Source organism: Halichoerus grypus, chromosome 2 (genome assembly GCF_964656455.1).
Source record: "Halichoerus grypus chromosome 2, mHalGry1.hap1.1, whole genome shotgun sequence".
Classification (NCBI taxonomy): domain Eukaryota; kingdom Metazoa; phylum Chordata; class Mammalia; order Carnivora; family Phocidae; genus Halichoerus; species Halichoerus grypus.
Window position 1 is genome coordinate 50300466 of NC_135713.1, and position 16262 is coordinate 50316727.

Genomic DNA, 16262 nt, shown 5'->3' on the forward strand with positions numbered 1-16262 from the left:
TGGATCAAACATGTTCCTGACACTCTATGTCTGACAAGGTATGAGCTTCTTTAAAGACAGGAACTGAATTCCTCAAAGCCCATAGCATATTACCAGGCATCCAGTAGGGGCTTAACAGAAGTTTATTGGATAGATAAATGGATGGACAGACTACTGAATAAATGAATGAATGCAAAGAAGGATGGATGGATGAGAGGGTACTCAGAACTGCAGGCAATTATGGAAAACAATGTTTATTTTTTTCTAATAAAGGATAACTCATTTCCAGTCAATCAGTAAAAGGTCATAAATGTATAAAAATGTACTAAGTACAATGATTAGCATAATGTTATAGGAAAAGTTGTTATAACCTTTTCCCTTAAGATGGCATGTTGGATGGTCACAGTTGGTTTGGTTTCAAAGGGCAGCAAGAGTAGGTGACAAGCTGTCTCAGGTGGCCCAGGACTGAGGGATTTCCTAGGATGTGGGCCCTTCAGTGCTAAAACTTGGAAAACCCCAGGCAAACTGGGATGGTTGGTCATGCAAGAAAGAGAACAACATCACAATGTTGGGTATGGTTTAGCATCTAGGTACAGTGGTCATTTTCACAAGTTTCCCATCACCTTGTTTCCCCTTAGCTCTGAAATAGAAATCCCTGTGTTACTACTGAGGGTGTTACAGCTCTCAAAGGGTTTGCACATCCCCTGTGTATTTTTGACTTGATCCTTATGCCAAGCCTGGAAGGTAGAGCAGTTTTAACCTAATTTGCAGGTATGGCATCTTGCTTCAAGGCTCCTGGCTCCTAGAGAGTACAGAAGCAAAGACTCAAACCCAGATCTCCTGAGGCCAGTGTTCTTCCCACTACTCTGTTCTTCTCTGGAACATCCTAACTCTCTCAGTATGGCTTGCAGGAGTGGGCAGGAATCAAATGGGGAACGTGAGGACCCCATGATCCAAGTTTTGGCTCAAACCACTCATTTGGAACAATTCCTATCATTACTGCTCTGTCTGCTGTGTTCACCTGCTCCTTCTCTAGCAATCAGCATGTAGAATTATCCTGTTGGCCATTATTGGCATCATTATGTGGCATAGACAGTAAAAGAGATCCAGTGTATTGCTTCCAGGGACACAATGCTTCAAATGGTCCCTCCAGTTCAGGTTTGTCAGCAGGATGGTCAGAGGATGAGCTGTCTGTCATTTGCCAATTTAATTGTTGAGATCTTTTTGTGCATCTTTGCTGAGAAGTTACTCAAGTCAACATTGTGGGGTGGCTATGACTCAGGCTCAAAGACTTGTCACACATGTTGCATCCATCCTTAATATACAGGGATTTTGCTTAATATATAGGTACTACCTTAAGGAGGAGAGGTTTCAGTAGCCTTCTCTGACTTATCTTAAAGACTAGAGATACACCATCCTTGTCCATAATAGACCTGAATTCTCTTGATAGCTTCTTGGAATTCTATCATCCATTCTTTCATTTCAACACTATTTTGAGCACTTTTACATTTTGGCATTTGTAACCTCTAGGGATAAGAAGTTTGCATAATCCTTTAACCTCTGAAATGAGACTTCCTCTGACTCTCCCTAATGTAACTGAAGCATGGGCCAGTGTCTTCCAGCTGGTAATAATCTGGGATAAGCTTAATGATAGGGTTTAATATTGGCTCTATCCTTTGAGGTGTCCTTGTTTGGGCTGAGAGTTGCTCTATCATACAGGTTTATTCTGGGTGCAGCTGTATTAAGGTCTATAAGTCTTAGAGCTGGATAAGGATGAGTACTTCTATTTAAAAATAAATAGTTTTAAAAAAAGAGTACTGCTCCTATCCTCTTGGTATAGACTGTGGACATATGGTCCATTAGCTAAAGCTTGGGATTTCCAGTGCACCCATTTGCTTTAGCATGCTTATGTTGTTGTTGACTCTTACACTAGCTATGGATCTACAATTTTCAAAAGTGTCTGTGACACTGAGTTCAAATCTAATCTTTAGATATGGTTCTCTTTGGCTTAGAGACAGGAAGCAACCAATTCTCTATGAATGAAAATGTTAAACCTGACATAATTACCACTGCAATACACTCAAGAAGAAGTACCTGTGTATATGGGTCTCTTCTGAAACTTTAACTCTTGGCACAATAAGATGAGGTGATGACTTGACAAGCCCAGAAACTTCCATATCCTGAGAGATTGCCTGGGTAGATATATCTCTTGGAATCTTGGAAAATTATGGCCCAGTTGTGTTAGCCATTTGTTCTACTTACTTGGAAGGTCACAAGAATGTCTCTGGGCTAAAGAATTTTAAAACTCAATGCATTAGAAACATAGCTTCCTTATAAAATTTTTGTTTGCATTATATGCTGCCTGGCAGCAGGAGAAAGGTAGAGGTTGACTGGTTTCCAGTCCTTTGTCAAAGCCCTTGGGGCCAGCATTTTCTCCAAGGAAGTCAAGCCTGGTTAGGAGCAAATAAATCTGGCACGTCCTTTCCTCCATGAAGAGGAAGAGTCAGGGGTTAATTAGGCCATTGATTGGGTGGCTTCCTCTGAGTTTGTAGAGATTTCTGCAGGCCATTCATATGGTCAGCGAACTCTGGGATCGGCGATGACTGCCCCTGCTTGAGGGCCTGTACTCATCAATCTGTCCATTTGAGTAGGCTCCTGAAGCCATTGTCCTACTAGGCCCCAGAAGCGGGTATTCCCTGGATGAGAGTTTAGCTGAGGAGTCCCCTGGGCATGGTTGATCCTTCAGATGGTCTCTGCTGCATTTCTCTCCATGCAGCATCCAGTCCTCCTTGTACTTCCGCTTGGGAGGGCTAGAGCTCTTTGGGGTGCTGGCTCTGAAGTCTCGTTCTGGGACAGGTGGCACTGGATGGTGGGTGTGCTGAGCCTTTCCAGGAATAGGGACAGGCCTCTGTCTACTTCTCCAACTCTGCATTTCTAGGTCTCTTTTGTCTGTGGGGAGTTTGTCGATTTTCTGAGCTTTTAAGATCAGAGACTTCCCGTAAGTCCCTTGTAGAGATAGGAAAAAGTACCTGGTAGGAAATAACAGAATAAAAGTACTTGTTTTTTGTGGACTTCTTGAATTTCAGCATTGGAAAGGGCCTTAGAATCGAATTCCCCACACAGGGCAAGATCCTCTTTGTTATGTCCCTGACTGTTGGCTATCAAATCTAGGCCTGGGCACCTCTGGTAATGGGGAGTTCAACAATAACAGAACATAACAGCTAACATTTATTATGTATCCAAGCTATCCTAAATGCTTTAGACATTAACTCATTTCATTCTTCCAACAATCTTGGGCAGTCTGTACTTTTGTTTCCCCCTGTGTGCAGATGATGAAACTGAGGCACCAAGGGATTAAGTGATTTGTCCAGAGTCTCACAGTAATGGAGCTGTGATCAGAACCAAGCACTCTGGATCCCAAGGCTTTTACCCACTATGTACATGTGGTCCATTTCTATTTCTGGACTATTCTAATTCAGGCAAATGTACTTGATTTGTAATGTCAACCCTTTGTGGAACTTATTAATTTTTTATTAATTACTAATTAATTAGTAGTTTCTAAATACAAACTTTTCCCCTGAATCTATGGGCTGGCTTGACAGCATCACTGTATTATCACTATAAGTGACAAGAAGGGTTTCCCAGGGTCTCCAGAGAAGTTAATTGACCTCCCTGATGATCGACTCAAGTGTTCCTTTGTCCCTGCCAAGTTGAATGTGGACTCTGGGAGTCTCTTTGTTTAGAATCTTTTCTCTATTCCAAGTTTAGGGAAGGAAGGAGTGAGGAAGTGAATAAAACTATGTGGTGTATGGAGAAAGAATCACACCATTACACCATCTTGTGATACTGGACAACTCACGTTCCCCCTTTTGGTGTTGATTTCTTAACCTAAAATGTACTTAAATCAGTCAGGAGAACACTCATGGTTTTTTTCAAAAATAATCCTTTAAAAAGTTTTATTTCTAAAGCCTTATAGAAAGGCTCCATCCTTCCACTATTGTCTAAAAGCTTTAGGGTGACCTCAGGGGCAAGGGGTTTCTGAAGACAACAGTAGGTCCCATGGAATCAGATAAATTTTCCCCAATTCTTTCTCATCTCACCCAGTGAGGCAGTACAGGTGGCCATGTATATGTTTCAGGAAAGATTCAATTTCTTGGAAATTTGAATTTTCTCAGTTTAAGCCTTTTCCCCAAGCTATCACTTTCCTTTCTCCATCAATTTATTTAACAAATACCTGTAAAGTCCCTACAATAGGCCAGGCCCAAAGGGATTAAACTGTGAGCAAGACAAGGTTCTTGCTTTCATGTAGCACATAAATAGACTTATAAATGGAGAGAGCAATGAAAAGTGTCAAAGACCTGATCTGGTGTGAGAGACCTTCCTTGAGAAGGAAACATTTAAGCTGAGGACTGAGAGATGCATAGGAGGTAATCAGGCAAAGAGGGGATGAGAACAAAATCCTGGGCACAATGGCTGCAGTATGGAAAGTGAGGACAAGAATGGGGAAATATGAGACAGAAGGGGTTGGTAGGGCCAGAGCAGGCAGGGACTGTGGCCAGATCTTGGTTTTTGTGCTTTACTGTGATGGCCTTGGGAAGCTCTTTTGGGGGCGGGGTGGCGAGACATAAACAGATGATGACAAGATTACACTTTGACACAATGATAATGGGTTAGAGCAAACCCATTGGGAGACTGCTAGAGTAATTTGGGGTAAAAAGATTAGAAATAGAAATAAGAGATGGATTTGAGAAATACATAGGGGATAAACCCATCTGGTTTTCATGACAAGTCAGATGTGGGGTGGTAGGTGGTATTAAGGATCCTAGGGGTCTGTCCTGGTCCTAAGTGGGTAACATTTGATGGAGAGAACTCTGAAAGAGACTTAAGTTTCTTTGATGGTGGTGCTGATAGAGGATGGATCATGAATTAAATTACAGATGTCTCTGTTTCCTCAGACTAAACGTGCCTAGTGGCAGTGATGATAGGTAGTTAGAAAGATGTATCTGGAATTCAGAAGAGAGACTGGCCTGGGAATTTATATTGGAGATTCGTCTGTGAAAAATGATATTTAACTTCACAATAGTGGTTGCTATGTCTATGGAGAGAATATAAAGTTAGAAGACAGAAGAACCTAAGACCAAGGGTAGACATCCACTATGTCAAGAACACGAACCAGCAAAGGAAACAAAGAAGTAGGAGAAAGACCAACAGAGTGTTGTGTTACCGAAGCCAAGGAAAGAGTGTTCAAGGACAGTTATCCTCCCTTATAGCTAATTAAGAGGCTGCTTTGTGTTGTAAACTTAGTGCACTAGTTTCTTTTGTTTTATCTGTAAAATAATTTACATGTTCCTAGTTTAAGAAAATCTGTACAATTCTCTTATACTGCTTGAATTAATTAGACCAAGATAAGTGAGGTCACAGCTAGTGGGTTAATTATCACAAGCTTGGTGAGTGAAATCAATCTCCATTATGATAAATATAGCTTACAACTTTAAGTGAATGAGTAGTTTTCTGTGGCAAGCATTCTATCATGTAGATTTCTATATGAAACATTTATTGTTCCAAGGTTATAAGTCTACAGTCCTTGGAACTATTAAAATAATATTTTCTCTATCAGAGGAAATGTCTGCTTTTCTTAGTAAACAACATTAAGCAGAAATGCAACTTTATGATGATAAAGAATAAGCAGAGATTTAACTTATGTGCTATGGTAATTAGCAAGCAAATATTTGTTAACTTTTTCCTAACTTGTCCCTTATCTGTTATAACAAGCGGTAATGTTGAAGGCTTGTCTTTTCAAGCAGGTGTCAGCAGTCTTCATACTTTTCAAATATCCTCATCAAACTGGTTGGTTTTGGCTCTAAGAGGTGTTTTCCAGCCAAGGGTAAGACAAAGAATATAGGCTGATAATTTTCTTTCCATACCCTAAATATGATACAGAACAGGGGAGCTCAGTCCTTGGCTTGTGGTGATAACTGTGTTTAACCCAAAAGTGTGAACAAAAATACTTAACCCACAGTTTGATGCCCTTTTCCAATGAGAGCACAGTCTTCATGGTCTCTCCCAAGGGATTGGGCAGAAGAAGGGGTGGGGTGGGCAATATGTCCTCTGAGGCTTGTACTTGTTCTTAATTGCTTCCTGTTCTTCACTCAAGGCCCTCTTTCAATACTAGTCACTTTCCCCTGTCTTATGGTCAAAGTTATATCTGAATTGTCTATTGGATTGCAGGCTTCTTGAGAACAAGGGTCCTGTTTTATTCCCCTTTCTGTTCTTCTAACGTCTATTGCTCACTTATCTCAGAATGCAGCCTATGTGACAGGAACTGTGCTGTTTTGGTTATATAAAGGTAAGGAGGATACCTTCTGTCCAGGAGTTAATGGTCAGAGATAGACGATTTATAACAAATGGCTAAAGGCAGTGACAAAGACAAACCCAGGTGATGGGAACACGTAAGAGAGGGGGACATATTTCCACTTGAGGAAGGTAGGTGAAATCATGGAAGGGTTGAATTGGTCATGCCTGAAATGTCAAAGGATGAGGTTTGGTAATAGAAAGTGTATTCCAAATAGGAGGAAAAGCATGAATAAGGGCAGGAAGGTGAGAAGGCATGGGCTTTCAGAGAAGTACAAGAAGCTTGGTAGTGTGGAGCCGGAAGTTTGAAGTAGGGAGTTGAGGGAGGGATGAGGCTGTAGAGCCCAGCAGGGGCCAAGCAGGGAGGCCATGCACATAGAGCATACTTAGAATACAACTGATATCTGTGTTTGCCATGTAGGTATCTTCAGCCTCCAACCTTGAATCAGAGGTCAAGGTTCTGAGCTGGCTTAGGACAAGGAAATGGAGACCAATCTAGGTTAAGCAAGCTCCCACATTTATTAAAGGAAGTATGACTGGCTATGGCTCTCTAATTTTGGATTAGAAAAAGTTCTATGCAATGTTGAGATAGTCTGTTTACCACAGCTTATGATGATAAGGCGGCTGAATTTCAATGTTCAGAGTGGTGGGATCTTAAGGATGGAGAGGGGCTAAGTCCTGCCCGCAGGTACATGCTCAAGTTCACTGACTGTTGTTCTAACTAGAGTGTGGGCTGCAGAATAGAACACAGGCCACTGAATTGGGAGAATCCAGCTCCCACTGTGATTTGTGGTGGACTTGTGGACACGTGGTCCTTCTTGCGACTTAGCTGTCCCATGAGCAAGTGGTACCAGAACTATAGCTCTGCCTAAATTCTAGGTGATGGCAAAAGCAAAACAAAGTGCTAGATAGTGTGTGGCAAGAGCTTCAAGGAAATGCAAGGCATTATTGTTGCTATTCTTTTGGAAAAGTCAAATGCAGAAGGTTTAGGATAGAAATGTTAGAAATAGTCCTTGGGCAGGAATGATTTATTTGGCTAATACACATTTTTTTGTGTGTAATAAATTTGAATAATATTAAAAAGTTGGCTATTTCATGCAAAATTTGAATTTCTGTAAGAAATCTGAAGGTCTGCAATGCTAAGACTTGATCTTTTCTGGTGGCAATGATGGGGTGAAGCTGAGAAGGTCTTTCTCCCCATGTCTGTACTACACCTGGTTTGCTGCAGTTGTGTGCCTGGGCCTGTAATTATTAGAGTTCGGAGACTCCTGGGCTAATAAAGGACCACCGACCTTTTCAAAATGATCCCTTACACACAACACAATTTGTAAAGCAGGAGGGCAGGAATTATCATTTTACAGATGTCACAACTTAGGCCATGCCAGTTGGTGACTTTGCTACTCTGTGGCTGACCTGGGATGACAGTCCATGTTATTTGCCTTCTCATTCATTTTTCTCTTTGACCTAATACCCTGTCTTTGAAACAACAGCCTCAAGGTTCCCAGCAGGAATCAAACTCCTGACTCTTGGCTTATGAAAATAGCTTATTAAGGGGGCATTGGTGGTTCTAGGTAGAAAACAACCCCAGTGCTCAAACCTTGGGAGAAGAGCCATGACCGGTGTGAGGAAACAGACGAGGTAGAAAGTGGGGTCTGAGAGCTGGCCTTCCATCACCCAATAGGGATTGGTGGGACTGTTGCAGTTGACGCAGGTGGCATTGTAAACAAGGGATACCACAAAGTACATCAGGAAGCTGCCTACAAGAACAAGCCCGTGGATAATGGTCTGTGGAAGGAAACGAGAAGTAAACACTGTTGAAACTATAGCTTAGATCAGGGGGCAGTGCAATCGTGGCATTTGACTAACTTTGTTTTAAACATTTTTTTTTGTGGGGCAGGTTAATGGAGCATTAGAAAGCAAACACCCATGCTGCTCTCATCCAGAATTTGAACATACATACCCAAAGAGCCCCTAGAGATTCTGTCTCACCGCCTATGTACTCTGTTTTTTAAATGTTAGATAAATAGAACCCTATTTGGTGTGAGGAATTCATTTTTTCCACATGTGGCTGCAGTTTATTCATGTTCAAAGCAGTACAGTGTTCTGTTGTTTGATCTTATTTTGTCCTGTTTTGTGTTCTTTTACCCACTCTTATCCTCTTTTAAACTTAGTATTTTGTACAATTTCATTTTTTCCCTTTACTGGTTTGAAAGTTACACACTCCATTTCTATTCTTTCAATGATTACTCAATAAATGATAATAAGCAATCTTAACTTACCACAGTCTAAAGTATGTAACTACTTTTCCCTACTCCTGAATCATACAAGGGCTTTAGAGCGCTTTAACTGTTTACTTCCCTGCTGACTTAAATCTTATTGCTACTGCATATTTTAATTCAATCATCTTTTAAAGCAGACAAATCATTATTATAGTTGAATATCACCAATATTTGTTAAAATTCACTTGATGTTTACCATTTTCTGTACCTTCATTCCTTCTTGCATCTTGGACCTTCCATCTGAGATTTTTTTTTCCTTTTGCTTTAAGTACATTCTTTAGAATTGCCTTTAGTGGAAATCTGCTGGTGATCTATTCTGATGCTTTATTTCATTCTCATTCTTGAAAGACATTTTTGATGGATATAGAATTCTTGTTTGGCAGTTTTTTTAAGCCTATTTAAAATAGCAGTCCATTGTCTTTTGTTGTTGCTTTTGAGACATTTCTTACCTGTTGTTCCTTAGAAAGAAATGTTTATCTCTTAAAATCTGGCAATTTTTTTTTCTAAGTATGCTCTATGCCCAGCATGAAGCCCATTGCAGGGCTTGAACTCATGACCCTGAGATCAAGGTCTGAGCTGAGATCAGGAGTCGGATGCTCAACTGACTGAACCACCCAAGCACCCCAAAATCTGGCTACTTTTATGGTTTTTGTCTTTAGTATTCTGTAGTTTCTTTATGATAAATATGTATTTCTTTTTATTTATCTTGGTTGGGTTTTGCTGATCTAGAATCTGTGGGTTGATGTCTTTCATCATTTCTGCAAAATTCTTAAGTCACTATCTTTTCAACTATTACCTCTGTCTCATTTTCTCTCTCCTTTACTTTTTTTTTTTTAAGATGTTATTTATTTGGCAGAGAGCTAGAGGAGAGCACCAGCAGGCAGAGCGGCAGGCAGAGGGAGAGAGAGAAGCAAGTTCCCTGCAGAACAGGGAGCCCGATGCAGGGCTTGATCCCAGGATCCTGGGATCATGACCTGAGCCGAAGGCAGATGCTTAATTGACTGAGCCACACTGGTGCCCCTCTCCTTTACTTCTTAGACTCTGATCAAAATGTATGTTAGACCTTTTTAGATACCACCCTATCTTCTATATATTTTATACCTTTTCCATAATTTTCATTATTTTTCTTCTGTTTTGTATTCTGTATAATTACTTTTGACCAATTCAATAATTCTCTCCTTCAGTTTTGTCTAATTTTTTTGTTAAGCCAGCTACTGTATTTTATTTTTAAAAGTTTTATTTGGTCTCTTTTCAAATTTGCTAGATTGCTTTATATAGTTTATCAATCCCTGCAGATATTTTAAAGCTTAAACATAGATGTTCTGTAATTTATATCTGATAATACCAACACCTGAAATATGTGTTTCTGATTTTTTTAAAAACCTCACTAATGGGTTTTTGTTTCTTTGAGAGTTGGTTATTTTTGAATATGTGAGGCCCATAGCCCCTTGAAAAGTTGGTAGGAACAATTTTGAGGCATAGGATGAGATACCTTTCTCTAGAGAAGGTGTGTTTATTTTGCAATGTCCTTGGCAACTGTCAGTCTTGGGTCACTTTAAACTGACCTCATACATCAAAATTTGGCTCACCAATGTGATACAAACCTGGGCTGCAAATAGGTATGAGGCCAGCCCATGGTCCGTTTCCTAGGACAGGTCCTTTATATTGATTCTCCCTGCTTTGCTCACAATGGAAATAATCCCTGCAGTACCTGCTGGGGAGGTTGAACAGGCAGGTCCATTTTGGGTGTAGCCTCACCCTGAGGTATAGCTTTGGGATCCTAATGTAATGTGGGCTCTTATTAGACTCCTGCCTTGGGTGTCTGGGTTTGATTTCTGAATATTTTGCTCAGTCAAGCTGCCCAGAAACAAAGTTCTTTTTGGGCAGGGTTGCAAACATCCTCAAGGAAACAGGTTTTGGCTCTTTCTCTAGAATCCCCCTTTCTCAGAGGTTTTTGTCTTTACTATTCTGTCAGCTCTTTTATGCTTTTGAAGAAGTTTTTTGTTTTTATTTTTAGTTTTCAGTGGGAGAGGTGATCTGAATAATCCAGCCCCAATCCTGAAGAAGAAAGCAGTTAGCTAATTTTTTTTAGTTGCTTTGGTGGAAGCTGTGAAAACTGACAGTTACTCAAATTCATGTTAGATTTCTACCCAGGAAATAGACTGTCTTGCTTCAAGTACTTTCAAAAGTGAAATATACTTTTTCATAATGATTTTAGTAACTGACTCTTTTTCCAAAAGCACCAGAAATTACAAGTAACTACTGGTTTAGCTGGTCTAGAAATGCATTGGGTGGGTTAATAATGCTGAATAATGGTGAAAGGAACAGGTCCCCTCTCTGAAAGCAGATGGATGCAGTGTTGGGAGAAAGGGCTGAGTGACCAATGAAGATACAGAATCTTTAATTCATCACCCATGTAAAATTATACTTTTCAGGGCCTTCTGAAAGGTTAAAAATCTAGTGGTTAAGAGGTTCATAGAGAGTAGAATTCCTCTTGGGAAATATCTTGGGTTAGTTTTTTTTTTTTTTAATGGAATTAAATCATAAAATATTTCAAGCATACAGATAGTATACCTCATATACCCAACATCCAGCTTTATCAATTTTAACTGTCATATTTCCTCCAATTATTATTAAAAAGTTAACATATACAATTAAAGCACCCATGATTCTCTTGCAAATGTTTTCTCTTTAGTCTTGAACATAAATTCGGTGGTTCATCATTCTTATGCATATTTTATACATACGTGTTTATGAATGCTTCTTTAATCCTTTAACTTTTTTCACTAGACCTAATGCTTTGGAGTTCCATCTATGTTGATAGATCTGGCTTTGGTTATTTATTTTAACTGTTCTAGTATATGAATATGCCACAATTTATTTAGTTTCCTGTTGATGAACACTTAACCTTTTTCCTTTATTTTTTTCCTTTATTTTTTCCCTATAGAACAATACTATAACAAGCATTCTTGAACACGTCTCTGTATATAACACATGCAAGAATATTTCCAGGGTGCATCATACTTAAAAGTGGAATTGTGTCGGGGCGCCTGGGTGGCTCAGTGGGGCGCCTGGGTGGCTCAGTTGTTGGGCGTCTGCCTTCGGCTCCGGTCATGGTCCCGGGGTCCTGGGATCGAGCCCCACATCGGGCACCCTGCTCTGCGGGAAGCCTGCTTCTCCCTCTCCCACTCCCCCTGCTTGTGTTTCCTCTCTAGCTATCTCTCTCTCTGTCAAATAAATAAGTAAAATCTTTAAAAAAAAAAAAAAGTGGAATTGTGTCATAGCAGATGAGTACTTAAACTCCTCCAGCTATTTTCAAATTGCTCTCCAGAGTGGTGGCATCAGCTTATAGTTTGTGGTCTACTACCAGAATATGAAAGTTCCTTCGTTGGGCTTTATTATCTTTCACACACTGCTGAGTTAATTTGTTTAGAATTTTTATATCTCTGTTCATTTAGTGAGATTGCTCTATAATTTTCTTTCCTTGAACTGTCTATACCTATTTTGGTATCAGGATTATTTTAGCTAATTTCTTTAATGGTGACTGGTTTATTCAGGTTTGCTGAATGACCTTGGCTATGTTTTGGTAGATTTTATATTTAAAGAAATTATCAACTTGTTTTAAATTTTCAAAAAATACTTAAAAAATTGATATCCATAATTATCAGTCTTTTTCATATTTCTGTGGTCTTTTCTGGTGTCTTTTCTTGGATCGGTTTTGTCAGAGATTAGATTTTTTTTTTTTTTAGTTAAAATTCCAGTTAACATACAGTACCATATTAGTTTCAGGTGTACGATATAGTGATGTAAGAAGTCCATACAATATCCAGTGCTCATCAGAACAAGTGCACCCCTTAATCCTTATCACCTATTTAACCCATCCCCCACCCACTTCCCCTCTGGTAACCATCAGTTTGTTCTCTATAGTTAAGAGTCTGTTTCTTGGTTTGCCTTTCTTTTTGCTTGTTTATTTCTTAAATTCCACATAAGAGTGGTATTTGTCTTTCTCTGACATATTCGCTTAGCATATACTCTCTAGATCCCATCCATGTTGCTGTAAATGGCATGATTTCATTCTTCTTTTTATGGCTGAGTAACAGAGATTAGTTGTTATTAGGGTCTTGAGGAACTCAGTTTTGGTTTTATTGATCCTTTCTATTGTTTCCTTGATTTTTCTCTTTAGATTTACATGATAATTTTTTAAGTTCCTTGAATCAAATTCTTGTTTTTTAACTTTTTGCTTTTTAATTAAAAGGATTAGCTTCATCCCACAAGTTTGCATATATGGTATTTTTATAGTCATTCAGCAGTAATTCCCATGATGATTTACTCTTGACCTCATGAGTTATTTAGAAGTACATTTTGAAACTTCCAACCATGTTAGGTTTGTTTGACTATCTTTTTATTGCTTGTTTTTAATTTAAATGCATTGTCAGAAAGGATGATCATGATTCTTTCAAATTCCTGTAAGAATTCAGAATTTGGTCTTTTTCTTTTAATTTTTGGTATATGGTCTGTGTGTTTTTGAAAAGATGCATGTTTACTAATACATTAGATCAAATGTGATAATTTATTCCAGGCTTCTATATCATTTCTATTTGATCTGTTTCTGATAGAGTTGTATATAAATCTCACACTACAATTGTGAATTTGTCTATTTGTCCTTATATTTACTGGACAAAAAAATCCAATCTGATAATTTTTGCTTTTAATAGGTGAATTAAATCCATTAACATTTATTATGAATACTGATAGATTTATTCTGAACATCTTATTTTGTGGAGTTTTTTGGCCATCATTTTTCTTTGCCCTTATTTATCTTTCCTACATCCTGCAGAATTGATAGTTTCCTATATTCCTCTTATTTCTTTCCATTCCTTTATTATTAAACCTTAAGTTTTGAAGATATGTTTTCAAGTATTAAGAGACCTTAAGTTTTGAGACACACTAAATAAATATGGACTTTTATGGAAAAATTGACAGTTAAATGCATATTTCTATTCTCTTCCTATTAATGATGAATTTAGCATAAATTACCTATTGAACAGTCCTTTCTTACCATGATGTTTTTTCTTACAGTTTTGGCTTTTATGTTCTTTCAGAAGTATGTTTCTTTTTTTGCTGAGGGTCTGGGAGTAGCAAACCTTATAATGTCTGTTTATTTGAAAATGTCATTTATTTTGCCCTGGTTTTAAGTGATGTGTAACTGTTATTTCCCCTCAGGTCTTTGAAGATAATTACTCCATTGTCTTCTAGCTTCTATTGTTTTCTCAGTTTAACTGCTATTCCTTTTCAAGTAAGTTGTCCATAGCCTCTGGTAGACTTTAAGATTGTCTCTTGTACACTATATAGTTTCACTATGATATATCCAGGTGATTTGTTCAGATTTATTTTGATTAATTTTCTTTCTCAATGATTATCTCTTCAGATACTGTTTCTCTACCATTTTTTTCCCTTCTTCTATGACCCCTATTATGTGGATGCTGGAGCCATTTATTCTAGCTATTATTCCTTTGAATTATTTTATCACATTTGTGTGCATTCCAGATGAGCTCCCAATAATATCTTCCAATTTGGTAGTTTACTATTTGCCAGAGTCTGATCTTGAGTGGATCTCACAAATTGCATTTTTTAAATTTATTTGACAGAGAGAGACACAGTGAGAGAGGGAACACAAGCAGGGGTGTGGGAGAGGGAGAAGCAGGCTTCCCGCGGAGCAGGGAGCCTGATGTGGGGCTCAATCCCAGGACCCTGGGATCATGACCTGAGCTGAAGGCAGACGCTTGACGACTGAGCCACCCAGGTGCCCCTGCATTTTTAATTTCAATTACAAAATTGTTCATTTTGAAGAGTTCTAAATGTTTCCTTAGCTTGGCTCAGTTCCCAATATTAAAATTGTGTCTTTGACTCTTATCTACCTTCCTCATGGCTTCTGATAAAACTGTAATTCCAAATAGCATGTCCTTGTCAACTTTTCTTCAGCTTGCTTTCTTGAGTGGGCAACTCTAGCCCAGACCTAGAACCTAGCAGTAAACAGGGCTCCAATCTTCCTTACTCCATAGGAACCAGACTCCCTACAGCCACAGTCAGTTTCTTGTCCTGGATTCTGGGAAAGCCTTCAGTTTGAGCCAGTCCAGTACCTCCTCCTCCCGTCTCATTGTTTTTCAGCCTCTTCTGCTGCTGGTGCTTCTTGAAGAAATTTATCCTGTACTTAAGCTTGGCTATATCTTTTTGGTTTTATCACTTTGTTTTATTTGTCTTTGGCATGACCTGGAATAGAGGGTGTCTGTGATCTGGAAGTTTCCTTGGGTGGCTCTTACTAGCTCTCACATCATAGGCTGATCTAATTTAGTTAACATCCATTATTTTGTAATATATGTATATCAAGTGATTATCCTGTATACCTTAAACTTATTGAGGTATAATTGACTTACAGCACTGTATAAGACTAACCCCACCCCCCAAAATCCACAAAGTGCTCTGGGAAGTTAAATAAGATAATAAATTAGAAATCATATAAATAGGTACCTGGTATATGATTTTAAGCTTTTTGTTTTTATAATTATCACTGACTACAAGAATTTAATGAGAAAGCTGTCATTGCCTTCTTAGATACTGAAATGTGATATCTGGACATGCTTGAGATGTGTTTACATGAAGGTAGCCTTCTTTTATCCTGAAATTAAATGGAGAGCATATACCTCCCTAACACAGCCTCAAGTATGGTCAGCCTACTGTTTTCCTCATCTCTGAAATACCCCAAAAGTTTTTAACAAAAATACCTATTTTTGCAACAAATTATCTCATGGTTTTATAGATCTTAGTTTTATAATCCTGGATTGATGATAAGCAAGTTGAGGTGAGGGACTTTATCTTTTACACCTGTCTCATCCCTGTACAAGTGGGACACAGGAGTTCAGTAGTTATTTATTTATTATTATTTTTTATTATGTTCAGTTAGTCATCCTACAGTACATCATTAGTTTTTGATGTAGTGTTCAACGATTCATTAGTTGCATATAACACCCAGTGCTTACCACCACACGTACCCTCCTTAATACCCATCATGCTGTTACCCGCCTCCAACCCCCCCATAACCGTCAGTTTGGTTCCTGGAGTCCGGAGTCTCTCATGGTTTGTATCCCTCTCTGATTTCTTCCCATTCAGGTTTCCCTCTCTTCCTCTGTGGTCCTCCGTGCTATTCCTTATATTCCACATATGAGTGAAACCATATGAAACCATAAACTATCTGCTTGACTTATGGAGTGGATCAATGATACAGAGTAAAACAACTGAAATTTTTTAGGTCAAAGGGGTTCTGAGGTACTTACCCAGGTCTTCATTTCCATCGCCTGGTGCAAGAGGATTGTGGTGAGGGAGATGGTATTGATGGGTGTCCCAAAGGTAAAGACATCAATATCAGAATCTTTGTAGGTCTGCAGAGGAGGAAAAAACAGGCATTATTAGATATGCCCTGGGATTCAAGGTAGGTGTCATGGAAGGGGAAGGAATGAGGAGAAGATATGCAGCTGCCATCCATGGGGAACTGCCCCAAGGAACAGACAAGATGAGGAGTGAGTTAATAGGGCTAAATTCTTTGGAAACACATTTGTGGCAGAAGACATGATGGTTATTCCAGAACATTGTGGAATG

General features: G+C 38.9%; 1 protein-coding gene across 1 annotated transcript in view; it reads right to left on the reverse strand.

Moving 5' to 3' along the window:
* Positions 1-423: 423 nt before the first annotated feature.
* ATP10B (ATPase phospholipid transporting 10B (putative)) overlaps positions 424-16262 on the reverse strand; it is a 263147-nt gene continuing 247308 nt past the window's right edge. The window contains 3 exon segments of the mRNA XM_078066512.1: positions 424-3008; positions 7928-8115; positions 15941-16045. Coding sequence (XP_077922638.1) covers positions 2549-3008; positions 7928-8115; positions 15941-16045 — 753 coding nt within the window. The 3' untranslated portion in view covers positions 424-2548.